The 27,977-nt window shown below is 38.5% G+C and overlaps 2 protein-coding genes across 9 annotated transcripts in view; one reads left to right on the forward strand and one right to left on the reverse strand.

The window, feature by feature from the left end:
• CEPT1 (choline/ethanolamine phosphotransferase 1) overlaps positions 1 to 252 on the reverse strand; it is a 46,393-nt gene extending 46,141 nt beyond the window's left edge. Inside the window, exon 1 of one of the 2 annotated variants that reach the window (XM_058439472.1) lies at positions 2 to 252. The gene's annotated coding sequence lies outside the window, so the exon portion shown is untranslated. The remainder of the gene's footprint in view (position 1) is intronic. The other variant, XM_058439473.1, reaches the window with a different exon arrangement.
• Positions 108 to 27,977, forward strand: DRAM2 (DNA damage regulated autophagy modulator 2). 7 transcript variants are annotated; one of them, XM_032155039.2, is made up of 10 exons: positions 139 to 226; positions 800 to 849; positions 2,169 to 2,232; positions 14,074 to 14,218; positions 19,287 to 19,354; positions 20,719 to 20,858; positions 25,208 to 25,385; positions 25,925 to 26,007; positions 26,987 to 27,079; positions 27,617 to 27,977. In XM_032155039.2, the coding sequence occupies exons 4-10, from the start codon at positions 14,088 to 14,090 to the stop codon at positions 27,722 to 27,724; spliced, it is 801 nt and encodes a 266-aa protein (XP_032010930.1). In that variant the 5' UTR covers positions 139 to 226; positions 800 to 849; positions 2,169 to 2,232; positions 14,074 to 14,087; the 3' UTR covers positions 27,725 to 27,977. The 7 variants fall into 7 exon arrangements, with proteins under 7 accessions (XP_032010927.1, XP_032010930.1, XP_032010931.1 ...); XM_032155037.2 differs by having other exon boundaries at positions 158 to 246; XM_032155036.2 differs by lacking the exon at positions 800 to 849 and having other exon boundaries at positions 108 to 246.

Here is a 27,977-nt window from a genome sequence, read left to right on the forward strand (position 1 = left end):
CCTTTCTGTCCTCTTCCTTGGTTTCCCCTACTCTCCTCCTGCCCCAAGCAGTGCCTGATGCCGAGTTCCGTCTCTCGCGTCTTTTCCTGGTCCCAGGCAAAGCGGAGCGGAGATCCTCAAACGGCCTAGTGCTTCGCGCCTCTGGAGAAAATCAGCGGTCTAATTAATTCCTCTAGTTTGTTGAAGCAGTTACCAAGAATCTTCACCCTTTCCCACAAAAGCTACGGTTGAGTACACGTTCCTGTTGTGAGTTCTGGGTTCAGATACCTTGGTGGCTGGAGGGAGCGAGGGGGAGGGGAGAGTTTGAAATTATGATCCCTGGTGACCTTGTGTTTACACGAAGCTCAGTCTTCTGCACTCAATTCTATCGCAGCGGGTGGGTCCCACACGGAAAGGAAGTTGCTGGTCCTGGGTATCTTCACGACTGTGCTTTATAGTAGGATACATCTGCAAAACACAGAAACACTGTAGAAATAATCTTTCCAGTTCTCCCAAATTTTAATTTATAAATCATAACCAAATGCAACTCTGTATTTTGCATTGCATTATCGGATTGTCCTCATTTCTCTTAATGTAACATTTGATGCAGCTTATAAAAAAACTTAATTTTCTAGACTCTAGGATTTAACCATTAGGAGAATATTATGTTTGTCAGGAGGCCAAGTTAGAGTTTAGAAAAGTAAGTATTTTTAAATTATATTTTGATTTGAGCCTGATGATTCTGTGCATCTCTAAAAGCAGCTTAGGGCTTTCTGATCGTTCACTTGGAACTTCCAGAATTTACTTTCTTATTTCTTAGCATTCACCACTTGGCGAAGACAGCGTGAGGAATTCATTTTATTACCACAGGTATTTAAATATTTGTTAAAAAATTGTAATCACAGTTTCGATTCATAGAACTTCAAAGAAAGCAGAGAAGATAGGTTAGGTTAGAGATGCAAGACTTTTTCTTTTCTTTTCTTTTCTTTTTTTTTAATGGAGTCTCGCTCTGTTGCCAGGCTGGGGTGCAGTGGCACGACCTTGGCTCTCTGCAACCTCCGCCTCCCGGGTTCAAGCGATTCTCATGCCTCAGTCTCCTGAGTAGCTGGGATTACAGGCGCCCGCCACCACGCCCAGCTAATTTTTGTATTTTTAGCAGAGACAGGGTGTCACCATGTTGGCCAGGATAGTCTCAATCTCCTGACCTCGTGATCCGCCCGCCTGGGCCTCCCAAAGTGCTGGGATTACAGGCGTGAGCCACCGCGCCCGGCCTGCAAGAACATTTTTATAAACATGCTTACTGCCCTGTGAAATTTATTCCTGCATACTCTCAATTATTATGAAAGGTTTTTTGAATTATGAATCATTAAAATTCTAATTTTGTTTGGCAATTACTCAGCAATGCTTTCAGGTTTCAAACGCAAAAACACATTGACAATTAGTCTTCCTCACCTAGTCCATGCATTTAAATTCCTCAGTTTTGTCATTCTCAAACTGGTAAACCATTTCAAGCCCTGCTTCTATAAATTGTCAGTTTAAACAACTAGGACTCTCAAAGCCTAAGGAGATACGAATCTAAGATAATTCATACATAGAAAAAATTCATACATAGAAGTTGTACTCCATACCTGTGGCCTTATGACTACAAAATTAATAAATCAGCTATCATTATTATATTGTATGCTTATTCTACTCCACTCCAAGGAACAACTCTTTGAGTACTGTAACTCAGAAGCTAAGTAAATTGCCTGAAATCATAGAGTTGGGTAGTAGTAAAGGTAGGACTTGTGTTTAGAGATATCTCATCTCATAGCTGTGTTCTTTAGATCACATGGACTTGCAATTGCTTTATTTTGCTTAATAATCTATTATTTTTTCCCTCATATTGTCTCTATAGGAGAAGACTCAATGATATTTCTTTTTTCCTCTTTAAGATAGTGAAGGTGTTGGATGTGAGAATGTATATGGAAATTTTTATCCTGGAATTAAAACATTATTTAATTCCAGATAGTACAACATCATTGTAAAAAACTAAAGTGTCAACTCGTCAAAGAAAAATAACCTGTTAACAATGCTGTAGCCTAGTATTCTGCCCATGAACAATATTGGCGTGTTGACTTAAAACTGTACATGTTTAAAATTGTGTGGATTGAGAGAAAAACTTCTTATTTTCTTTGTGTGGATTTTAGGATTTACAAAAGGTGCAGGTATGAGCAGATCTGAAGACTAACATTTTGTGAACTTGTAAAACAGGTAATTCATTTTTCACATTATAAGAGGAACAAGTACATACTGATCATCTCTGAAAATACATATTTAATCCTTGGTATTATTTTATACTATTAAAGTAAACTAAAAATTACCATTATTATCACCACCAATGTTAGGTTCTTGTTGTCTATAATATAACGTTAGCCAGGATGGTTTCGATCTCCTGACTTTGTGATCCACCTGCCTTGGCCTCCCAAAGTGCTGGGATTACAGGTGTGAGCCACCACGCCCGGCCAATCATGGAAATGTTCTAAATTTTTACTGGAGTGCAGTGGCACGATCTTAGCTCACTGCAACCTCCACCTCCCAGGTTCAAGTGATTCTTCTGCCTCAGCCTCCCAAGTAGCTGAGACTACAGGCGCCTGCCACCACCCCCGGCTAATTTTTTGTATTTTTAGTAGAAATGGGGTTTCACTGTGTTGGCCAGGATGGTGACATGTGGCTTTTGAGCATTTGAAATGTGGCTAGTGTGACTGAGGAATTAAAAATTTTATTTCATTTTAATCTATTGAGATTTTAATTTAAATAGTTACATGTAGCAGTGGTTGCTATATCAGATGGTACAATATGTGCTGATAACATTATTCCATTTTTCTTTGTTTTTGTTTTTTTCGTTTTTTTTTTGTTTTTTGTTTTTTGTTTTCTTTTGTTTTGTTTTTATTATACTTTAGGGTTTTAGGGTACATGTGCACAATGTGCAGGTTTGTTACATATGTATCCATGTGCCATGTTGGTTTGCTGCACCCATTAACTCGTCATTTAGCATTAGGTATATCTCCTAATGCTGTCCCTCCCCCCTCCCCCCACCCCACAACAGTCCCCGGAGTGTGATGTTCCCCTTCCTGTGTCCATGAGTTCTCATTGTTCAATTCCCACCTATGAGTGAGAACATGCGGTGTTTGGTTTTTTGTCCTTGCGATAGTTTACTGAGAATGATGTTTTCCAGTTTCATCCATGTCCCTACAAAGGACACGAACTCATCATTTTTTATGGCTGCATAGTATTCCATGGTGTATATGTGCCACATTTTCTTAATCCAATCTATCGTTGTTGGACATTTGGGTTGGTTCCAGCTCTTTGCTATTGTGAATAGTGCTGCAATAAACATACGTGTGCATGTGTCTTTATAGCAGCATGATTTATAGTCCTTTGGGTATATACCCAGTAATGGGATGGCTGGGTCAAATGGTATTTCTAGTTCGAGATCCCTGAGGAATCGCCACACTGACTTCCACAATGGTTGAACTAGTTTACAGTCCCACCAACAGTGTAAAAGTGTTCCTATTTCTCCACATCCTCTCCAGCACCTGTTGTTTCCTGATTTTTTAATGATGGCCATTCTAACTGGTGTGAGATGGTATCTCACTGTGGTTTTGATTTGCATTTCTCTGATGGCCAGTGATGATGAGCATTTCTTCATGTGTTTTTTGGCTGCATAAATGTCTTCTTTTGAGAAGTGTCTGTTCATGTCCTCTGCCCACTTTTTGATGGGGTTGTTTGTTTTTTTCTTGTAAATTTGTTTGAGTTCATTGTAGATTCTGGATATTAGCCCTTTGTCAGATGAGTAGGTTGCAAAAATTTTCTCCCATTCTGTAGGTTGCCTGTTCACTCTGATGATAGTTTCTTTTGCTGTGCAGAAGCTCTTTAGTTTAATGAGATCCCATTTGTCGATTTTGGCTTTTGTTGCCATTGCTTTTGGTGTTTTAGACATGAAGTCCTTGCCCACGCCTATGTCCTGAATGGTATTGCCTAGGTTTTCTTGTAGGATTTTAATGGTTTTAGGTCTAACATATAAGTCTTTAATCCATCTTGAATTAATTTTTGTATAAGGTGTAAGGAAGGGATCCAGTTTCAGCTTTCTACATATGGCTAGCCAGTTTTCCCAGCACCATTTATTAAATAGGGAATCCTTTCCCCATTTCTTGTTTTTGTCAGGTTTGTCAAAGATCAGATAGTTGTAGCTATGCGGCGTCATTTCTGAGGGCTCTGTTCTGTTCCATTGATCTATGTCTCTGTTGTGGTACCAGTACCATGCTGTTTTGGTTACTGTAGCCTTGTAGTATAGTTTAAAGTCAGGTAGCGTGATGCCTCCAGCTTTGTTCTTTTGGCTTAGGATTGACTTGGCGATGCGGGCTCTTTTTTGGTTCCATATGAACTTCAAAGTAGTTTTTTCCAATTCTGTGAAGAAAGTCATTGGTAGCTTGATGGGGATGGCATTGAATCTATAAATGACCTTGGGCAGTATGGCCATTTTCACGATATTGATTCTTCCAACCCATGAGCATGGAATGTTCTTCCATTTGTTTGTATCCTCTTTTATTTCATTGAGCAGTGGTTTGTAGTTCTCCTTGAAGAGGTCCTTCACATCCCTTGTAAGTTGGATTCCTAGGTATTTTATTCTCTTTGAAGCAATTGTGAATGGGAGTTCACTCATGATTTGGCTCTCTGTTTGTCTGTTATTGGTGTACAAGAATGCTTGTGATTTTTGTACATTAATTTTGTATCCTGAGACTTTGCTGAAGTTGCTAATCAGCTTAAGGAGATTTTGGGCTGAGACAATGGGGTTTTCTAGATATACAATCATGTCATCTGCAAACAGGGACAATTTGACTTCCTCTTTTCCTAGTTGAATACCGTTTATTTCCTTCTCCTGCCTGATTGCTCTGGCCAGAACTTCCAGCACTATGTTGAAGAGGAGTGGTGAGAGAGGGCATCCCTGTCTTGTGCCAGTTTTCAGAGGGAATGCTTCCAGTTTTTGCCCATTCAGTATGATATTGGCTGTGGGTTTGTCATAGATAGCTCTTATTATTTTGAGATACGTCCCATCAATACCTAATTTATTGAGAGTTTTTAGCATGAAGGGTTGTTGAATTTTGTCAAAGGCCTTTTCTGCATCTATTGAGATAATCATGTGGTTTTTGTCTTTGGTTCTGTTTATATGCTGGATTACATTTATTGATTTGCGTGTGTTGAACCAGCCTTGCATCCCAGGGATGAAGCCCACTTGATCATGGTGGATAAGCTTTTTGATGTGCTGCTGGATTCGGTTTGCCAGTATTTTATTGAGGATTTTTGCATCAATGTTCATCAAGGATATTGGTCTGAAATTCTCTTTTTTGGTTATGTCTCTGCCAGGTTTTGGTATCAGGACGATGCTGGCTTCATAAAATGTGTTAGGGAGGATTCCCTCTTTTTCTATCGATTGGAATAGTTTCAGAAGGAATGGTACCAGTTCCTCCTTGTACCTCTGGTAGAATTCAGCTGTGAATCCGTCAGGTCCTGGACTCTTTTTGGTTGGTAAGCTATTGATTATTGCCACAATTTCAGAACCTGTTATTGGTCTATTCAGAGATTCAACTTCTTCCTGGTTTAGTCTTGGGAGGGTGTATTTGTCGAGGAATTTATCCATTTCTTCTAGATTTTCTAGTTTATTTGCATAGAGGTGTTTGTAGTATTCTCTGATGGTAGATTGTATTTCTGTGGGATCGGTGGTGATATCCCCTTTTTCGTTTTTTATTGCATCTATTTGATTCTTCTCTCTTTTCTTCTTTATTAGTCTTGCTAGCGGTCCATCAATTTTGTTGATCTTTTCAAAAAACCAGCTCCTGGATTCATTAATTTTTTGAAGGGTTTTTTGTGTCTCTATTTCCTTCAGTTCTGCTCTGATTTTAGTTATTTCTAGCCTTCTGCTAGCTTTTGAATGTGTTTGCTCTTGCTTTTCTAGTTCTTTTAATTGTGATGTTAGGGTGTCAATTTTGGATCTTTCCTGCTTTCTCTTGTGGGCATTTAGTGCTATAAATTTCCCTCTACACACTGCTTTGAATGTGTCCCAGAGATTCTGGTATGTTGTGTCTTTGTTCTCGTTGGTTTCAAAGAACATCTTTATTTCAGCCTTCATTTCATTATGTACCCAATAGTCATTCAGGAGCAGGTTGTTCAGTTTCCATGTAGTTGAGCGGTTTTGAGTGAGTTTCTTAATCCTGAGTTCTAGTTTGATTGCACTGTGGTCTGAGAGACAGTTTGTTATAATTTCTGTTCTTTTACATTTGCTGAGGAGAGCTTTACTTCCAACTATGTGGTCAATTTTGGAATAGGTGTGGTGTGGTGCTGAAAAAAATGTATATTCTGTTGACTTGGGGTGGAGAGTTCTGTAGATGTCTATTAGGTCCACTTTATGTAGAGCTGAGTTCAATTCCTGGATATCCTTGCTAACTTTCTGTCTCGTTGATCTGTCTAATGCTGACAGTGGGGTGTTAAAATCTCCCATTATTATTGTGTGGGAGTTTAAGTCCCTTTGTAGGTCACTGAGGACTTGCTTTATGAATCTGGGTGCTCCTGTGTTGGGTGCATATATATTTAGGTTAGTTAGCTCTTCTTGTTGAATTGATCCCTTTACCATTATGTGATGGCCTTCTTTGTCTCTTTTGATCTCTGTTGGTTTAAAGTCTATTTTATCAGAGACTAGGATTGCAACCCCTGCCTTTTTTTGTTTTCCAGTTGCTTGATAGATCTTCCTCCATCCCTTTATTTTGAGTCTATGTGTGTCTCTGCACGTGAGATGGGTTTCCTGAATACAGCACACTGATGGGTCTTGACTCCTTATCCAGTTTGCCAGTCTGTGTCTTTTGATTGGAGCATTTAGCCCATTTACATTTAACGTTAATATTGTTATGTGTGAATCTGATCCTGTCATTATGATGTTAGTTGGTTATTTTGCTCGTTAGTTGCTATTGTTTCTTCCTAGCCTCGATGGTCTTTACAATTTGGCATGTTTTTGCAGTGGCTGGTACCGGTTGTTCCTTTCCATGTTTAGTGCTTCCTTCAGGAGCTCTTTTAGGGCAGGCCTGGTGGTGACAAAATCACTCAGCGTTTGCTTGTCTGTAAAGTATTTTATTTCTCCTTCACTTATGAAGCTTAGTTTGGCGGGATAGCAAATTCTGGGTTGAAAATTCTTTTCTTTAAGAATGTTGAATATCGGCCCCCACTCTCTTCTGGCTTGTAGAGTTTCTGCTGAGAGATCAGCTGTTAGTCTGATGGGCTTCCCTTTGTGGGTAACCCGACCTTTCTCTCTGGCTGCCCTTAACATTTTTTCCTTCATTTCAACTTTGGTGAATCTGACAATTATGTGTCTTGGAGTTGCTCTTCTCGAGGAGTATCTTTGTGGCGTTCTCTGTATTTCCTGAATCTGAATGTTGGCCTGCCTTGCTAGATTGGGGAAGTTCTCCTGGATAATATCTTGCAGAGTGTTTTCCAACTTGGTTCCATTTTCCCCATCATTTTCAGGTACACCAATCAGACGTAGGTTTGGTCTTTTCACATAGTCCCAAATTTCTTGGAGGCTTTGTTCATTTCTTTTTATTCTTTTTTCTCTAAACTTCCCTTCTCTCTTCATTTCATTCATTTCATCTTCCATCAGCGATACCCTTTCTTCCAGTTGATTGCATCTGCTACTGAGGCTTCTGCAATCTTCGCGTAGTTCTCGAAACTTGGCTTTCAGCTCCATCAGCTCCTTTAAGCCCTTCTCTCCATTGGTTATTCTAGTTATCCATTCTTCTAATATTTTTTCAAAGTTTTTAACTTCTTTGCTATTGTTTTGAATTTCCTCTCGTAGCTCAGAGTAGTTTGATCGTCTGAAGCCTTCTTCTCTCAACTCATCAAAGTCATCCTCCATCCAGCTTTGTTCCGTTGCTGGTGAGGAACTGCGTTCCTTTGGAGGAGGAGAGGTGCTCTGTTTTTTAGAGTTTCCAGTTTTTCTGCTCTGTTTTTTCCCCATCTTTGTGGTTTTATCTACTTTTTCTCTTTGATGATGGTGATGTACAGATGGGTTTTTGGTGTGGATGTCCTTTCTGTCTGTTAGTTTTCCTTCTACCAGACAGGACCCTCAGCTGCAGGTCTGTTGGAGTTTACTAGAGGTCCACTCCAGACCCTGTTTGGCTGGGTGTCAGCAGCGGTGGCTGCAGAACAGCGGATTTTCGTGAGACCACAAATTCAGCTGTCTGATAGGTCGTCTGAAAGTTTTGTCTCAGAGGAGTACCCGGTTGAATGAGGTGTCAGTCTGTCCCTACTGGGGGGGTGCCTCCCAGTTAGGCTGCTCAGGGGTGAGGGACCCACTTTAGGAGGCAGTCTGTCCGTTCTCAGATCTCCAGCTGCGTGCTGGGAGAACCACTACTCTCTTCAAAGCTGTCAGTCAGACAGGGACCTTTAAGTCTGTGGAGGTTCTTGCTGAGTTTTTGTTTGTCCGTGCCCTGCCCCCAGAGGTGGAGCCTACAGAGGCAGGCAGGCCTCCTTGAGCTGTGGTGGGCTCCACCCAGTTCGAGCTTCCTGGCTGCTTTGTTTACCTAAGCAAGCCTGGGCAATGGCGGGCGCCCCTCCCCCAGCCTCGCTGCTGCCTTGCAGCTTGATCTCAGACTGCTGTGCTAGCAATCAGCGAGACTCCATGGGCACAGGACCCTCCGAGCCAGGTGCGGGACACAATCTCCTAGTGTGCCGTTTTCCAGGCCCGTTGGAAAAGCGCAGTATTAGGATGGGACTGACCCGATATTCCAGGTGCTGTCTGTTTCCCCTTTCTTTGACTAGGAAAGGGAACTCCCTGACCCCTTGCGCTTCCCGAGTGAGGCAATGCCTCGCCCTGCTTCGGCTCGCGCACAGTGCGCTTCACCGACTGTCCTGCACCCACTGTTAGGCACTCCCTAGTGAGATGAAACGTGTACCTCAAGCAGAAATGCAGAAATCACCCGTCTTCTGTGTCGCTGGGGCTGGGAGCTGGAGACCGGAGCTGTTCCTATTCGGCCATCTTGGCTCCACCCCCCTGTTTTTTGTTTTGAGATGGAGTCTCGCTCTGTTGCCCAGGCTGGAGTGCAGTGGCAGAATCTCAGCTCATTGCAACCTCTGCTTTCCAGGGTCAAGCGATTCTCCTACCTCAGCCTCCATTCTCCTACTTCAGCCTCCTGAGTAGCTGGGATTACAGGCGCATGCCACCATGCCTGGCTAATTTTTGTATTTTTAGTAGAGATGGGGTTTCACCATGCTGGCCAGGCTGGTCTCAGAACTCCTGACCTCGTGATCCACCTGCCTCGGCCTCCCAAAGTGCTGGATTATAGGCCTGAGCCACCGCACCCAGCCTCACATTATTCCATTTTTCAAAGGAGAAACTGGTTCAGAGAAGTTATGAAGCTTGCTGAAGTTCACACAATTTTATTTAAAAAAAAGTTTTGAGCAGAGGAATACTTTAGGAATGTTAATTAGGTAATGCAGGTGGAATGGGTGAAGGGGAAGGAAAAAGCAGATAGGCCAAGAGAATTGAAAGTCAGAATCACATGGTTACAGTGTGAACTGGGAAGAAGAATGGTTTAAATGACTTGTAGAAATAGAATTGCCATCACTTTGTGACAGCATGTGAGGACTTTATAAGAGAGAACCTAAGATTCCTCTGAAGTCTTAGAATCCTCATAACCTGAAAAAAATGGTAATGTTGTTTACTGAAATGGAAAAATCATGAATAGTTTTGGGAAATAAAAGGATTTTTGCTTTGGCTGTTCATTCAACAAATAATTGAGTGATTACTATGGGTAAGGTCCTCTGCTATGCTTAGGTAGAGAAGTGGAAGGATCTTATTCCCTAAAGACACCGTCCTCAATTTTCATACTGTAGAAGATAATGAGCTCTAAAAGATGTGAAAATCAAGTGTTCTCAGAGAAAGGGGTGCTTATTTCTACATACAAAGGGCTTAGGTAAAGTTATCTGTGGAAGATAGCATTTGAGCTTTTGAAGAAAAGGAAGGATTTAGACATGTAAAACAAAGGGGGAGGAGGTTTTGCTACTAGTAATGAGGTGGACAAAATATTTGAAAATCCCTTTTACCAATACACCTAAATGCTGAATAAATTACATTAGCTCATTCATGACAGGTCTTCTATGAAAGATAGGGAAATCTCTAGGGCTAAAAAGTTAAAAAAAAAAAAAAAGGCTGAAACTAGAGTAGTATACTAGCAGTATGTTTCCTTTGGGGGCATTTGGCTGATAGCAGAAGTAGAGCACAATCAGGGACAGGTGACAGGCTGCTCTCTACCCAAAGCAGAGAGATAGAATTCATATCCCTGCCCAGGCACATGCTCCAATGGGTGCCATTCCATGGTAGTTGGTGTAAATGGTACCTATGTTTCAGGGGGTGATGTTTTCATAGAATAAAGTTTAAGTATTTCCACTTGAAATTGTACAACTCATGGTATTGGAGAAGCATCTTCCCCCAAATTCAGCCAGGACCCACAAAAGTCTACACACTCAGTCATAGGTGGGCCAGAAAAATACCTCCCTCCTGGCAAAGGGAGATCACAAAGAAATTTGTTCATTTTCATCACAGCTCCAGGTGGGGGAATAAAGGTACCACCTGAAAACTTGAAACTGGAGGGTCTGCCATCACTCATTCAAGGTTCAAATTTACATATCAACAGGGTCTAAAAAACCAGAAGCCAAGAAATTAACATAAAGTTGGCCCGGGTTGGTAATGTGCCATACTGTCTGGAAAAAACAAATAAGGATCCTCTTTGTAATGACTCACCCTTAGTTAAGCCTTTTAGAATACTCCCAGATTTTAAGATTGTCCAATATAGGCTCAGAGTCAAAAACTGTAAAACATACGTGCAAGGGACAGCTAAACTGACATAGACTCCTAAGGACTTATGGGAATGATCAGAAACAAATTAACATTTAAAGAGATGAAAAATGAAAAAATGAAAGATCTTAGAAATGATTCAAAATTATGTAAATTAAGAGCTCTTGTCCTGGAAACCTATGCTGGGGAAAGCACCAATAGGATTTTGGCAAGGACTTGTCATGATTAACTGAATAGATGAAGAAAAAAGATATTGATGGGATGTTGAGGACTGACAAGGAAAAAATAAGAGAAAAGAGAAGATTATGAAATGCAAATGTATATATTTAGCAACAAATCAGATGGCCAGAGTAAATGACAGATACCAATCAAAAATGGGTGAGATTTCATTCTTTGGAGAGTCAGTCTCAGATGAGGAAGCTGTAAGTATTCACAAAGTTCATGGAAAACACTAAATTTCTTTAGGTCATCAAAAAAATATGAGAAGATACTCCTTCAAACATGAAATTATTCTCACATGCACAGGAGTATTCTAATTTAAAAGTATAGCTATATTTTAAAAAATTAAATTTAAAAAATTAAAAGTATGAATTTGTACCAATGTTTCTTAATTCACATTATTGACTCATTATTACTTAACAACATCCTTAATCTGGAATTCAAGGAAGAAAGTGGTGATGTGGGGTATGGGTGTATTTAGGCCCTCTGTCTCCGCCCCCGCTCCTGCCGCCCCAATGTAGGAGCTGGAAATATAATAGTGAACGGAACAGTTGTTTCCTGTTCTCACAGAACTTAAAGTTTAGTGAGGAAGAGAAAACCAAACAAGCAAGTTAAATGTAATGAGTGCCCTGGTTGGGGAAGTAAAGGGTGCTGTTAAAAACAAAGCAGGGACACTCAGCTGAAGCTGGAAAGATTGAGCCTTGAAAAACATATAAAAGTTAACTGGGTAGGTAGTGTTCTAGTCACCATGAAGGTCTGGAGGTGTGCTAGAGAGCATGACACATTTGAAGATCTGAAAGAAATATGCTCTGGCAGTGTGGCATAGTTGATTGGGCACTAGAATCAAATTGCTTGAGTTTGAATCCTATCTCCACCACATCCAGCTCTATGACCTTGGGCAATTGTCTTAACCTCTGCAATTCTGTTGAGGAAAGTACATTATTTCATGTATTTAAGGTGTTTAGTAAACACTGCTAAGGCATAGTAAATGCTAGGTGTTTGCTTTTGTAATGATGAGATAATGATAGCTAGAGCAAAGAATTGAGAACCAAGCATGGCCAGAGGTGAATATAGAAAGATAAGTAAAGACAGACCGGGCATAGTGGCTCACACCTATAATCCCAGCACTTTGGGAGGCCAAGGCAGGTGGATCACTTGAGGTCAGGAATTCGAGACCAGCCTGGCCAACATGGTGAAATCCCGTCTCTACTAAAAATACAAAGATTAGCCGGACGTGGTGGCAGATGCCTGTAATCCCAGCTACTCAGGAGGCTGAGGCTTGGTACTTGAACCTGGCAGGCTGAGGTTGCAGCGAGCCGTCCGATTGTGCCACTGCAGTCCAGCCTGGGTGTCACAGTGACATACTGTCTCAAAAAAAAAAAAAAAAGGTAAGTAAAGACAAGACGATGCAAAGACCTAATGGACCATGTTAAGGAGCAAAGACTAAGGGTATAGGGGAAACCATTGTAGGAGAATAAGGGGATCAGATTGGTATTTTGAAATTAGAAGGATTACTTTGGTTTTAGAGTGGAGTCTAGATTGGTTTGGTCAAGACTGGAGGAGGATTGAGTAATAATAGAAAAACTAGGCTGGGCTGGGTGGCTCATACCTGTAATTCCAGCAGTTTGGGAGGCTGAAGTGGGAGGATTTCTTGAGCCCAGGAGTTTGATACCAGCCTGGGCAACATAATGAGACCTCATCTCTACAAATAATAAAGTTAGCTGGGCATGGTGGTGCGTTACTTGTGGTCCCAGCTACTTGGGAGGCTGAGTTGGGAGGATCACTTGAGCCAGGAAGGTCAAAGCTGCTGTTAGCTGTGATTGCACCACTGCACTCCAGCCTGGGCAACAGAGTGAGGCCTTGTCTCAAAAAAAAAAAAAAAAAAAAAAAGAGGAAGAAAAACCAACCAAAGTGTTTTTCCTGTTCTCTCACTCAATAATCAACACAATACTTCTCTGATCATCAAGAAGTATGGCGATTTCTCTCCACCAGCCAACACCAATTGGATGTCCCCTAATTCATTTCTGATGGTATCTACCTAGAGATAGCATCAGATCGCACTGGTTGAGGGCTCAGTCCCACTAGACTACCTCCCAACTTCTGACACCAATCACAAGCCCAGGTTACCATGTTTCTAACTGACTGGCTATAAACTAAGGTTCTCACTACCCCCTCCTTGTGTTTGATTAATTTGCTAGAGTGGCTCACAGAACTCAGGGAAATGCTTATATTTACCTGATGCATAAGGCAAGGGATATGGAAAGGGGCACGGAGCTTCTGCGCCCTCTCTGGGTATGTCATCCTTCAGGAACCTCCGCATGTTTGGCTATCTAGAAGCTCTCTGAACTCAGTCCATTTGGGTTTTTATCGATGCCTCATTACACAGGCATGATCAACTTAACTTTCATCCTCTCTCTCTGCCTTCCTGGAATTGGGGATGGAGGACTGAATGTCCAACCCTCTAATTATGCCTTGGTCTTTCCTGTGACCAGCTCCCATCCTAAAACTATATGGACTGCAAGCCTTATTAGCATATAGAAGACACCCCTATTACCCTGGAGATTCCAAGCGTTTTAAGAGCTTTTTGCCAGGAAATGGGATGAAGACCAAATACATATGTATTTCACAATACCACAGGTACCCCTTAGGAAGTTATAATAATCCACTAAGAGATGATGGTGGTTTGGGTAAAGTAGTGACAGTGAAGATGGAGAAAAAGGGTAGATTTGAAATAAATTTAGGAGGTAGTATAAACAGTACTTGGTACTTTCCATGGGAAGCTGGGACAAGAAAGCAAGTTTCTAGCTCTGTCAAGTGGATGAATCTTGGTTGCGCTAAGAAAGGGAAGGAGAGCGAGTATTGGGGTATGGCATGAGGGATGATTTCAGAGGTGAAACAGTGGGGAGGTAAGTACAAGGCTGTGGGCATGGATGGCTAAAGTAGGATGAGGAAACTTGTGAATTATCTTTTCTAATATGTTTTTTCTATTTCAGAAAACCTGTTTGAAATGTGGTGGTTTCAGCAAGGCCTCAGTTTCCTTCCTTCAGCCCTTGTAATTTGGACATCTGCTGCTTTCATATTTTCATACATTACTGCAGTAACACTCCACCATATAGACCCGGCTTTACCTTATATCAGGTAAGTGAAATGTATTCTTTGTATAGGAGACTCTTTATGTCTCATTCTTATTTTAACATTGAAGCCAACATTTAATGTCAACCTTTTAAAAATCAGATTTTACATTGGCATTACAACAATAAAGGGAATATAAAAAGGAACTTGAATTTGGCTTTTTCTTTGTGATAGAGAAATGTAGAGACAGCCCAATAAGATTCAGTTTGTGCACTGGTTCTTGAACTGTGACTCTTTAGTGCCTTGTTTTCTAAGTAAGTATTTTAAGTTGTTTCAGAATATAGAATTGGAATTATTCGCCCCTTAAAATTAAAAAAAAATGCTACAAACAATAATAGTAATATGAAAAGATAATGGAAATGACAAACATGTCTTGATATACTTACTGCGTATGAAGTAATTTTCTTTTTTTTTTTGGAGATGGAGTCTAGCTCTGTCACCCAGGCTGGAGTGCAGTGGCACGATCTCAGCTCACTGCAACCTCCACCTCCCGAGTTCAAGCGATTCTTCTGCCTCAGTCTGCCGAGTAGCTGGGATTACAGGCATGCACCACTACGCCCAGCTGATTTTTTTTTTTTTCTTTTGCATTTTTAGTAGAGATGAGGTTTCACCATGTTGGTCAGTCTGGTCTTGAACTCCTGACTTCGTGATCTGCCCACCTCAGCCTCCCAAAGTGCTGGAATTAACAGGTGTGAGCCACTGCGCCCACGCCAGGTGAGTGCAGTGGACAGTCGCTCAGTAATTCCCCTCCCAGTTCAAGTTCTCCTGCCTCAGCCTCCTGAGTCATGATTTTGTATTTTTAGTAGAGATGGGGTTTCACCATGTTGGTCAGGCTAGTCTTGAACTTCTGACCTTGTGATCTGCCCACCTTGGCCTCCCAAAGTGCTGGAATTACAGGCATGAGCCACTGTGCCCGGCCTCGTAGAAAGTAATTTTCTAAGCATTCTTCATGTCCTAAATAGTTGAATCCTTACAACAACTGGATAAGATAGAAACTATGATCCTCATTTGAGAGAGAAGGAAATGAGGTCCAGGGAGGTCAAGTTATTTGCTCATGGGCAAATAACTCAGTTAGTGTTGGAACCAAGAATTAAACCTGGACAGTTTAACTCTGGAGGCTAGGCTCTTACTCTTTATGCTGCCTAGATATTTTTGACGTATTAAGTATCAAAATTCATCGGTAACATTTTTGAAATCTCACAACGAATGAAGAATGGGTAGTCTGTTGCATATACTATGTTCATAATCCTCTTTTTTTACACTTAATCTTAGCCAAAAAGCCAAGAAGCTATAATAACCCTCGTTTTTAAAAATTGCAATAGCAATAAGTAATTATTACAACAAATTTTAAACAATACTAGAGTGATTATAAAAATGAAAAGCAAAAATCCCTTCCTGACACCTTCCAGTTTCTATACACTAGAGACAATTCATAGTTTGGTAGATTTCCTTCCAGAGTTTGGTTTGTTTTATCTTGTTATCATGTATGTACAAAACTCTCTTTTTTTTCTCGTTCTTTCTCACTTTTTTGGGTTTTTAATTTTGTTTCGTTTATAAAAAGTGATGAGATGTTGATACAGAAATTGCTTACTTATTCTTCCTTGCCTTTTTTTGGCTGTTACAAACAGTGCTATAATGAAGGTTTCATTACATATAACTTTACATACTGATGTTGATATGAGGTAGATTTCTAGAAGTGAGATTGCTAGATAGGTAATAGGGCATCTACATTTTTCATTTGACATTTCCAAACATACCTTTAGAAGTGTTGCATCAATTTATGCATTCACAAAAAGGATATGAGGAAATCATAATTATATGAATAGTTTCTGAGCTATTGAGGCTTAAACTTCTCTATAAAAGTTAAATAAATTACATAGGGCAGGGAGATGAAGAAAACATAATTATTAAAACATTGTTGTTATTAAATATAATTAAGCAACTACTAGTGTTTTAATCTAGATGATTTCACCTGGAATATAGTTAGGTCCACCCCTGAAAGTATTCAGCCTCTATATGATGCTTTTGAAACATCTGTCTCTTCACAGAGATGCCAAATTTTGTTGCTATTGTTGAGTAATATTTTTTGTTTTGTTGCTGTTGTGGTTGTTTCATTTATTCATTTGTTTACCTTCAGGAAAATAACCTTTCCAACACAGAAAATAGTAATCTTTTAAAGAATGATAAATTGGAAGGTTAAATTTATCTTTTAAAAATGTCAAGAAAAGATCTGGGCATTACTGTCCACATGTTGTTTCCGCAGTGGTATGGCGTGGCACAAAAGATATCAACAAATTGGATGCAGTTTGGGAAGATTTACAAAGCCCAAAAATGTTTTATAATTTAAGGTTCCAATTTTATAATTTAAGGTTCCAATTAGAGAAATAATTTGATAAATAATTACCACTCTGCTAGTGGAATATGTAGCCTAAGGAGCCACACCATTCTTTAGTAACTCCAGAAGGTACATATTTAAGATTCATGAGAGTCTCTCACGGTATTTTTTTTCTCCATCTGAGAACTTGTCTGCTTTCGTTTTGAAGAACTTTTAATACAGCCAGCCCCCCATATTCATGGGTTCCACTTCTATACATCCAATCAACCACAGATTGAAAATATTCTGGGGAAAGAAATTCCATCAAGTTCCAAAACTGGAGTTTGCCAAGTGCCAAGTACTTCGTTGAATCCACAGGAATGAAGTGATGTGTATTAGATATTATAAGTAATCTAGAGATGATTTAAAGCATATTGGAAGATGTGCATAGGTTATATGCAAATACTACACCATTTTATGTAAGAGACTTGAGCATCCCCAGGTTTTATTATCTGATGGAGGTCCTGGAACCAGTCCCCCACAGATACCAAGGGACTACTGTAATATAAGAGGCAACTTAGTTCTTTTTCTGAGTTTCACTTCCTTGATGGTACTGCATGTGATTTTCTTTAAAAAGCACCCTAGACACTTCCTTTTCTGTTGTGCCCCTTCTGCTTTTTAATTTTTCTGCTAATGAACTTAGTATTACCCTGAGGTCTTTCTCCAACATTCTGACATACAGATTTAAACTCTAGTACTTATTTTTATTTCTTGTAGGCTCATTTCCTTCATCTGCAACATGATTAAGTTAAACTAGCAAGTCTGCAAAATTCTTTTCATTTCCTAGATCCTATCCAAAAGGTTTAGCTGTTAGCCCGGGCAACAGAGCGAGACTCTGTCTCAAAAAAAAAAAGGAAAGAAAAAAAAGCTTTAGCTGTTAACAGCCTCAGTGGACATAACCAAATGTAAATTTCACTTCAAAGGCAATTTTGCTATGTGTGCTTCAGGTGTTCTCTTAGTTGGTTCAAGTAGTGGATGCCCAAGGGAGTGACTAGCCACTGGGGTAAGAGAAGAAATATGACAACATCTATGTATATTTGTAATCTAAAAACATTTAAACTTTGCCAGTATTTAACATACAGAATAATGATAACATATATTTTGATGTTAGATGGTCAGATATTTTTTGGTGATGCTGTGACCACTGAGATGAAGTGCTATGATAAAGAGGTGATGGGCATGGCTGTTTTCATTTGTAGGCCAGCGTATGTCATTCTGTCCTGAGCCAAAGGAAGGAACACTCTTAGCCAACCATCTTGGAAATGCATGCCTTTGTTAACTTACATGTATCATTTGAAGTATAGCTATGAAAATTATGGATTTTTCTAAGAATAATACATATACATTGTGGAAAATTTGAAAAGTAGAACGAACAAAAAACCCTTTATTCCCCCCTCCTGAAGATGGTCAAAGAGTACCAAAATCTTTTATATGTAAAAGATAAATTTTATTATTTTATAATTGTTTCTCTTTACAAATACATCATTTTTTGTTTCTCTATTTACACTGCAAATTTTTTTTTTTTTTAAGAGAAAGACTCATGGAATTGGAAAGTTAGAAGGAGCAATCCTTACAATTCATGTTTAATACTTTCCATTTCCTAACACCCCTAATCTAAATGTTTACTAAATGTTATGGATTCTTACCAGCTATAACTTTCTATTTCTTTTTTATCCCCATTGCATTGTCTTAGTTGAGACCCTGATTATCTCTTTCCTGTAGTGTGTCAATTCAAGGCCAAAGACATTGTCTTTTTAATCTTTGTAGTAGTTTTAAGAAGGGGAAAGAACTAATATTTAATGGATATCTCCCATTAGCCTGCTACTATGCTAGATACTTAACATGCATTACCATTACATTTCATCCTTATAGTGATATGATGAGCTGGGAGGGAATGAATAGCTCCATTTTGCAAATGAAGGGAACAGTTTTAGGGAGATAAAAGGATGAACCTAAGGTCCTGCAGTAAGTAAGTGGTGGGGTTTTAATCTGCCCCGATGCGTTGCATACTGCCCTGAAAGACAGGCATGCAAGTGGATACATTGCAATGCTGTGTGGTAAGTGAGTTTATGGAAGTTCAGAAAGCATGCTGTGTGAGTCACTATCTGCTAGAGGAGTTATCCAAGGTTATAGAGAGGAGGAGACTCAAAACTATCTTGAATGTAAGCTCTGCAAGGGCAGGGGCTTTGTCTGTTTTACTTAATCACTGTGTTTCCGTTTCTGAAATGGTGTCTGGCACATGGTAAGTGCTTGATAGTACTTTTAAAAATTGATCAGTAGGTGAATAGGTGTTAATTGAATACAGGCATAGTCAACAAAAGGTGCAAAAAGGCAGAGTTGTGAAAAGCCTGTGGTGTTTAGGGAATATTCTGGTGGGACAGATAAATCCATCTGCCTGAATGCTGGTAGGTCAATAACATAGTCTTAACATACCAAGGACAGCTTTTTAAAAATCAGTATATATTGATTTCTACTATGTGGAAGAGAAATAATCTTAAAATGATGTGAGTAAAAGGTGAAGTAGGCAGATATTTGTGAACTCAAATTGTCATGTTCTCTGTATAAAATGATATGAGTTGAACTCATGGACTTATAAAAGATAAGAGGTTTGAAGTAATTCCTGGTATTCTTATCCCTTAGAAGAAATATATGTGTTTATCTAGTGTGAGAAATGCACATACCTTCCTTTTTTTCTTTCAGTGACACTGGTACAGTAGCTCCAGAAAAATGCTTATTTGGGGCAATGCTAAATATTGCGGCAGTTTTATGTAAGTAATGAAAGTGATTTTAACAATGATACTTAATAGCCAAATTGCTACAGTATTTTATTCTTTCAACACTGGAGTGTTACTTGTTTTACTTTCTAGTTATACTTGAGAGTATGTTATCACTAAATAATTGATCATAATTATGCCCCTTTTGAAAGAAAAACACTTTTCTAGAAATGCTGACTTACGGGAATAAACCTTTAAAAAATATGTGTAGGATTATTCTGCTATTCATTCAAATGGAAGTTGTTTAGTATAACCAAATATTCCTTGAGGACTGTAGTGGACTTCTTAAGCAACCAGTAAGGAACAAAGAGTTGTGGATGCAGCTGACCACAACTAATCCTAACTAAATTCCTTTGGGATAAACAGTTTAGATGTTTGAGAATAAAGATGGAAGCATGTTTTGATTTTTGAGCAACATTCTAATGCTAAAGGGATAGAGTTGCTACTGAAGTATTTCATATCCCTGTTTATTTTGAACCAAATTTTTATTAATGGTTTACTCACATAATATTTTTCCATCAAGTGTGATTGGTTTAAATATTTGCATTCTTCTGTATATTTATTATTTGCTTGGGTCAAAAATAGAAATCAGGAAGATAATTCAGCTTAAAGAAGTTCATTTCATGACCAAACTCTTCAGAAACATGTCTTTACAAGCATATCTCTAATGCTTTCTACACTGTTGAATTGTCTGGCAATATTTCTGCTGTGGAAAATTTGATTTAGTTAGTTCTTGACCGATAAATATGGTAAGGTGGGCTTTTCCCCCTGTGTAATTGTCTACTGTGTCTTATTGAGCCTAGTTGTAATTTGAAATAAAATGATATGAGAGTGACACAAATAAGCTTTTGGGTTTTTTGCCTACGCCCATTTTATCTATATTCTATAACTAGTTAGTTCTGATTCTGATGCTAATCATAAAAATATTTTGTGTTTTATATAACTGTTTGTAAATATGAGACCTATGGAAGGCAAATGATTTGCTTAGTCACCGGAGGCATCAGTAGTTCCATAATACAACCTTAAGGTTCTCCAACATCCACAGCATGAGCCAGGCACACAGGTATGTGCCTACAGTCCCAGTTCTCTGGGAGGCTGAGGCCAATGGATCACTTGAGGTCAGGAGTTGGAGTTCAGCCTGTGCAACATAGAGAGACCCCGTCTTTTAAAAGCAAAAACAAAACTACAGCTATTTTGTTTTTTTGGTTTTTTTTCTTTTTATTTCTATTTATTCTCTGATTAATTTTAAAAGGAAAATCTGTGATTCTGGATAGCAGTGACCTTTGTGAACTCTTCATTGGCAACTTTATTTCTTGGTTATTTATTACTTTGTTGTTTTTTGGATTATCTTTTCCCAGGCATTGCTACCATTTATGTTCGTTATAAGCAAGTTCATGCTCTGAGCCCTGAAGAGAACGTTATCATCAAATTAAACAAGGCTGGCCTTGTACTTGGAGTACTGAGTTGTTTAGGACTTTCTATTGTGGCAAACTTCCAGGTTTGTGTTTTAGCCCAGCATAGGTATTTTCCTTAAGTACATAAATGTACATATTAAAAGGGAAACCTGAAGCATTCAGTTACATGCTGTTGTTATTTCCTTACCTTAACAAAATAGAAATCACTTCCTTTAAATTATCTGACCCTATTAGAAATAGCTACTTGCACAACTAGAAAAATTCATATTTAAAAGTCTGAACTAATACAAATTATTTTAACTTTTTTTAGGATCCACAGGACAATTATTAGAGTCTTCATTACTACTTAGTTGGAGATTACTTCAACTCACTACCGAAACAAAATTGATATAAATTAGAAGTGACACAATTACAGATTTTAAAAGTTTTGTTTCTAATATGCCTAACAATTTATAATCATTTACCTATTTTATCTACTTGTTTGGATGTTTTCATTGATTGCCTGCATTCCTAGGTGTCCTGCCTTGTATATGAGGAAATGAAAGGAAGAACTGTAGGTCTTCTAGCTTTTTCTCAGGAAAAAATAATGTCAAATACTTAATGTTAAAGTAGTGGTCAACTTTTATCAAATATTTTTCAATTCTCCACAGAGAGAGCAGTAGGAAAGAACATTGGGCTCAACTCTGAATACAAGTAAAAGTGGGAATTCATAGCTGTGGAGCAGGGTGCAGTGGTCAGTGGATGGAAAATTACTAAGCTGGAAACGTAAGGGTTAAGAAGGGATTCTGGTTAAACTGCCTTGGTTTGTTTTGTGTTGCTATAAAATAATACTTCAGGCAGGGTAATTTATAAGAAAAGGAGTTTATTTGGCTCATGGTTCTGCAAGTTGTACAAGAAGCATGATGCCAGCATTGGGTTATGATGAGGACTTCAAGAAGCTTACACATGATGGAAAGCAAAGCAGGAGCTGGTGTGTGCAGAGCTCACATGGCAAGGGAGGAAGCAAGGGGGTGGTGGTGCCAGTCTCTTTTTAACAACCAGCTCTCACAGGAATGAATAGAGTGAGAACTCATTCACCACCGCCAACCCCCCACATCAATCTATTCATGAGGGATCCACCCCTGTGACCCAGACACCTGCCATTAGGCCCCATTTCCAACACTGGGGATCAAATTGCAACTTGAGATTTGGAGGGGTCAAATGTCAAAACCATAGCACTGACCTAATAGGATTCTTGGTGAAGGCAGGCCAGGGTGATTAGACATCACTTGAGGGATGGTAGAGGTGATATATTTATGGTGATCAGATACTGAGAATGGATGATTACGGCTAAACTGAACAAGATTCTTGCTAAAATTGGATAATGCAGAGATGAACATGGCAATCCAGAAGTCAGGACCTAGTTGACAAGAGAGTTCAGAGGAACCTGAGCTGGGTTTGGTGAAGGAGATAATTTTTGTCACCTGACAGTAACTCATGTAATTCCACTGACATTCATGTTTGCTAGATATGGGGGTGCAGCGGGTGTGCATAGGTCAGAAAAAATGGACCCTGGAGAAAATGTAGTTTTGCAGGACATTAGTTCCCAGAAGCCACTTTATACTATGAAAGGATAACAACAATTTGGGTGGACAACTAGCTAGCTGTCTGTGCCACAAATAGAGTTCTGCCTTCCCTAATCAGTTTCTGTAGCTCATTATTAAAAAATGTTTTGGAGAATTTCAATGTGAGGATGGTGATTCTCTGTCTCTTGGTCAATTTAACAATGTTTCTCATCACTTTTATGGTAAAGATGAATCTCCAATATTTGTTTACACAGCCCAGCAAATTCCAATAGCAGTTCTTGATAGCACCCACACAAGCTGCCTTTCCACCTTTATCTCAATTACTTAAGGTAGCCTATATACTTTCTTCATTGTTTTGCTTTTAGCTTTTATTCTAATTTACCTTCACCGCAAGAGTACCTATGGCTGTGTAATTTATTTTGAATTAAATTACTTTTTCTCTTTTGTTAACATCTCTTTATGCAACTTTAGACGCCCTCTTTATCTTTCACTGACGGCTTTATTGCTGGGCCCTGTTTATAACCAGGCCTTGTAGCATTACCCAAATATCAAACAACTCTCTTTCCTTTCTTTTTTTTTTTTACTCACCGCTATACTAATGAGGATCTCCTTCCTTTCCAAAGTAAACGTTTACTACTTAATTAAAGTGGTTAGTGCACTGCTTCCTCCTCCACTTCCCCCTTTTCTTTTATGGAGACAAACTCTAGGTGATTTATATGGGAAAAATTTTACAAAACCAGGTCTATAAATGGTAGACCCTTGCAGGTATTGGCTTGGAAGAGAGGCTAGCACTGTGGTTTTTTTTTTCTTTGAGACGGAGTCTTTCTCTGTCCCCCAGGCTGGAGTGCAGTGGCGCAATCTCGGCTCACTGCAAGCTCCGCCTCCTGGGTTCACGCCATTCTCCTTCCTCAGCCTCCCGAGTAGCTGGGATTACAGGCGCCTGCCACCACGCCCGGCTAATTTTTTGTATTTTTAGTAGAGACGGGGTTTCACCATGTTAGCCAGGATGGTCTTGATCTCCTGACCTCATGATCCACCCACCTCGGCCTCCCAAAGTGCTGGGATTACAGGCTTGAGCCACCGTGCCCGGCCAGCACTGTGTTTTAAATGGAGTCGGGACTTACTGGTTTTACTTCTTGAATATTTTTTGAAGACATTCACTTCTTTCCATTTCTGTCTTTACTTCCCTCCTTACTGTCTTCTTCTCAACTAGTTTAGATTTCATCATCTCTCATCTGAACTACTGCCATAACCTCCTCAATGGTTCCTGTGCATTCACTCTTACATTCCTTGAATCATTTCTTCATATTGCAGTAAAAGTGATCTTTTGGAAACGTATATACATCTCATTTTGCTTTCCTGTGTCCTTGCTTAAAGTTCTACAGGTTTAAAAATTATGTGAAAAGAGATACAATCAAGAGAGAAAAAAATAATTTGCTAAACCACCAAACTGCCTAACTCAAAGATCTTGTATAATCTGGCTGATGTCTACCTTTCAAGCCTAATTTTGCATTGTCCCCCTTCTTAATGTCTCCATTGTATATATCACTAGCCTTTTTGTGCTCCTTAAATAGGACAGACTTATTTAATTTCCTCTCACATACTGTTTCCTCTGTTTGGTAGGCCATAACGCCCTTTATATCCATGGTTGTAAATTTATTATTTTTATTTTTTAGTTGATGTATTTCTTTATTAATTATAAGCATAATGGTTTAGAAACGTTCACCATTGTATCTCCAGCACCTAGCTTAGTACTTAGGACAAACATGCTTTCATTAATTATTTAGTAACTTATTGAGAGAGGTTAAAGGGACTATGGAGGATTGGAAAAAATTCTCTTATTGCTATGGTTGCCTGCATTTAAAGAAATGCCTAATAATTGCTATAAGATGGTATTTGAAAAATCTAACTTAAAAAATAAAAATTGAATTTCTTTTAAAACAAATTTGTATATGTTGTTCAGTAAAATAACTACATGGTAAGTGTCTTCACTACCTACTTAGAGGAATTTTTTTCTTCATATGAAATTTATCAAAGGAGAGTAGTAAAAGTTTAGTAAGCAGAAATCTGTATTAATTTTCTAGTGCTGCCATAATACAATATCCAACTGGGTGACTGAATAGAAATTTATTCTGTCAAAGTTCAGGAGGCCAGAAGTCTGAAATCAGGGTGTTGGTAGGGTTGATTCTCTTATTAGAGGCTCAGAGGGAGAATCTGTTCCTGGCTTCTGGTGATCACCAGTAATCCTTAGTGTTCCTTGGCTTATGGCAGCGTAACTATACATAACCAATCAAGCTAGAGCCAAGGGAGAACGTTTTAATTCCTTGAGTCTTTAAATTTTATTTACAGTTAAATTGAATTTAAATGGAAATTCCCTATTCCCAGCACTGCAGTCCATCCTAATCTTTTCTTATTGCACTATGCTTTTCCTATGACCCTTTTCACCATCAGACACACTGGAATTTCCTTATTTCTGAAGTTTATATTTATTGTTTATGTACCTTTACTAAACTCAGAGCTGGATTTTTGCCTGTTTTGTTCTCTAATGGATCTGAAGATTTAGAACAGTGCCTAGCACCTAATAGGCACCAAGTAAATATATTAAATGAAGAAAAAAATAAATGAATAATTCCTATTATATATTCAGTGGAGGTGTATGAAATAGTTTGGTATTACTAAAATCCTCAGTTTTCTGCTGAGTATTATGAGAGAAAATTACTTCAGAAAGTAATTTGTTTGTAGAATTGGCCAAACTTCTCTACTCAGTGAATGTCATATTGAAATCTTGGGGTTGTGCTTTTAAATGTTGTGTTGCCAATGTGTTTTGAGTTTCTTTTATTGACGTATTTCTTCTCTCTATCTCTCAGAAAACAACCCTTTTTGCTGCACATGTAAGTGGAGCTGTGCTTACCTTTGGTATGGGCTCATTATATATGTTTGTTCAGACCATACTTTCCTACCAAATGCAGCCCAAAATCCATGGCAAACGAGTCTTCTGGATCAGACTGTTGTTGGTTGTCTGGTGTGGAGTAAGTGCATTTAGCAGTATCCTTCACTGTACAATGTGGCTACACTTGGAAAGGAATTGAATGACAAGATTTAAGTAAACACTATTGGTGCAGTGTAAGAAGCCTTTTTTTTTTTTTTTTTTTTTTTTTTTTTGTAGGAGAGATTCTTAGGTTCACAATCCTAAACTAAAGAATTTGAAATATGAAATTCAGATTGTACGTAGTGCCTCAGTAATTGAGCTAGGAACAAAAATATTGAGCCTGATCATACTCACTTCAGAGAAATGAGGGATGAGTAAATGCCCTCTCTGAGAACCATTATCTAGTTAAAGATTATGATAGAACTGCTAATTTTCTGAACAAAGAGGTGGGGTTTGACTGTGAGAACCATTTTGTTGTGACCCTCTGCGCAGCACATTTTTAGTTTTACAGTACCACTGCTGTGTAACATTAAGTCTTTAAGAAAATGGGTTTAGACCTTAGCAATAAATGTGTGAGTAATCCTTTTAGACTGTAAAGTGATTTTTGTTCTCTGAGATTTTCTCTGAGATTCTTCCTTGACTTATGTTTTTATAGTGCTGACTTGCTCATCAATTTTGCACAGTGGCAATTTTGGGACTGATTTAGAACAGAAACTCCATTGGAACCCCGAGGACAAAGTAAGAACTTACAGTCTATAAAACTTAGTTTTATATTAAAGATGGTTATTTTGGTTGAACTTGATGTGTTTTTCATTTCATCAGTAACAATGAAAGTCTTCTGGTAGAATAATCAGTTCTGTATTAAAATTATTTTCATGATATGGTAGGGTTTATATAGAACCTTCCATATTCTCCTGTCACCTGTGATCTGTAGATACTGTCAAAATATGAAGAGCATTGTGATGGCAAAAGAGTTTTCTGAGAAATTGACTCCCCTAAATGTGGGTATAGTATATAATATAGCCAACTGAGATCATTTACGTTTTGAATACTTGTTTTCTGAATTGAAAAGACATCTTCTCCCACTTTTTGTTATCTGGAAATTGATTATGGACTCTGCATTTAGGTTTCAATATAGTGGATATCTGAATGTAGATATAGCATCTTGGACTCTGAGAATAGAGGAAGAGGAACATATACTAAAGAATAAAATGAGTTCATCTGTTTTCACAAACCACTTGGTGGTGCTTTATTTAAGAATTAGCCCCAAATTGGGCATGTTTGTGAAAATGAATGAATGAAATAATTTACTAGATTTTCCCAGTTGTAACCCATATATTATTTAATATTGTAAACACAGCACTTACTAAGTTTATTCTGAGCTTGTTAAACTTTTCTTAGTCGCATATTATGAATCTTATGGCTTTGGGTAAGGCAATAGTAATTTCTCGATTGTAGAGTAAAAATGATCCTGTTCTATCTTAGCTATTTAAGTGGAAATTTTATTCGCTCCCAGTGAAACAAATAGAGTGTCATTTAGGAGGACTTCCTAATGCTGGCTCTTTAATTCTAGAGATATTATATGCCTGGTAAGTCAAGGGTTGATTTTCAGAAGCTCCATTATTTTATAAGAATTGTGTGTTTTTTATTTGAAACATAATATATAGATCGTTTAAATGAAATTTCACAAAACTATTCTTTTTTTCCCGTCACTCAGGGTTATGTGCTTCACATGATCACTACCGCAGCAGAATGGTCTATGTCATTTTCCTTCTTTGGTTTTTTCCTGACTTACATTCGTGATTTTCAGGTAAGAAGGCACAGTATTAGATTTATTCAGTCAGACTTCCTTCTCTTAGTCCAGGAAGGTGGACTAAGAGAACTTTCCATGGGCAACTCTCCAGCCTTTTTGAAAATTAACTGTTTATGATTTGGTATCATAAACAAGTGATGTAACTTTTCAGGTAAATTGTTTCTGTGTTTAAAGAAGTAGTGTATTGCTAGCAAGATTTAGCCTTGAAAATGGGGCTATAAAATAAATTTTAGAAATTCTTACATAGAATTTGTTATCGATTCTGTGTACTTTTACATAGGTCATTCTCAACATTTAGTTTTACTGATTCTTAGTAGAAACCAAAGAAAAACAAGGAACTTTATGAATAGAGAAGCTTGGTTTTTCCAGATTTTAATTGGTACAAAGAGGATACCTTTGACAGTAAAACAGCTGTCTCACTACCATTAGAATTGATTTACATTCATAATCACAAGGTAGCGTATAGAACATATTGAAGGAGTGATCTCTCTTTAAGGAGCAAACTTCTATATATAATTTTCTTTTCTGTTCCAGAAAATTTCTTTACGGGTGGAAGCCAATTTACATGGATTAACCCTCTATGACACTGCACCTTGCCCTATTAACAATGAGCGAACACGGCTACTTTCCAGAGATATTTGATGAAAGGATAAAATATTTCTGTAATAATTATGATTCTCAGGGATTGGGGAAAGGTTCACAGAAGTTGCTTATTCTGCTCTGAAATTTTCAACCACTTAGTGAAGGCTGACAGTAACATTGATGAATGCTGATAATCAGGAAACATGAAAGAAGCCATTTGATAGATTATTCTAAAGGGTATCATCAAGAAGACTATTAAAAACACCTATGCCTATACTTTTTTATTGCAGAAAATAAAGTTGAAAGACTATGA

Source organism: Hylobates moloch, unplaced genomic scaffold, assembly GCF_009828535.3.
Source record: "Hylobates moloch isolate HMO894 unplaced genomic scaffold, HMol_V3 SCAFFOLD_5, whole genome shotgun sequence".
Lineage (NCBI taxonomy): Eukaryota > Metazoa > Chordata > Mammalia > Primates > Hylobatidae > Hylobates > Hylobates moloch.

Coding starts and splice junctions, on each gene's coding strand:
- DRAM2 (XM_032155036.2), top strand. CDS start 14,088: ATGTGGTGGTTTCAGCAAGGCCTCAGTTTCCTTCCTTCAGCCCTTGTA. Junction 19,355..20,718: donor AAATATTGCGGCAGTTTTAT/GTAAGTAATGAA, acceptor ATCTTTTCCCAG/GCATTGCTACCATTTATGTT. Junction 20,859..25,207: donor CTATTGTGGCAAACTTCCAG/GTTTGTGTTTTA, acceptor TCTATCTCTCAG/AAAACAACCCTTTTTGCTGC.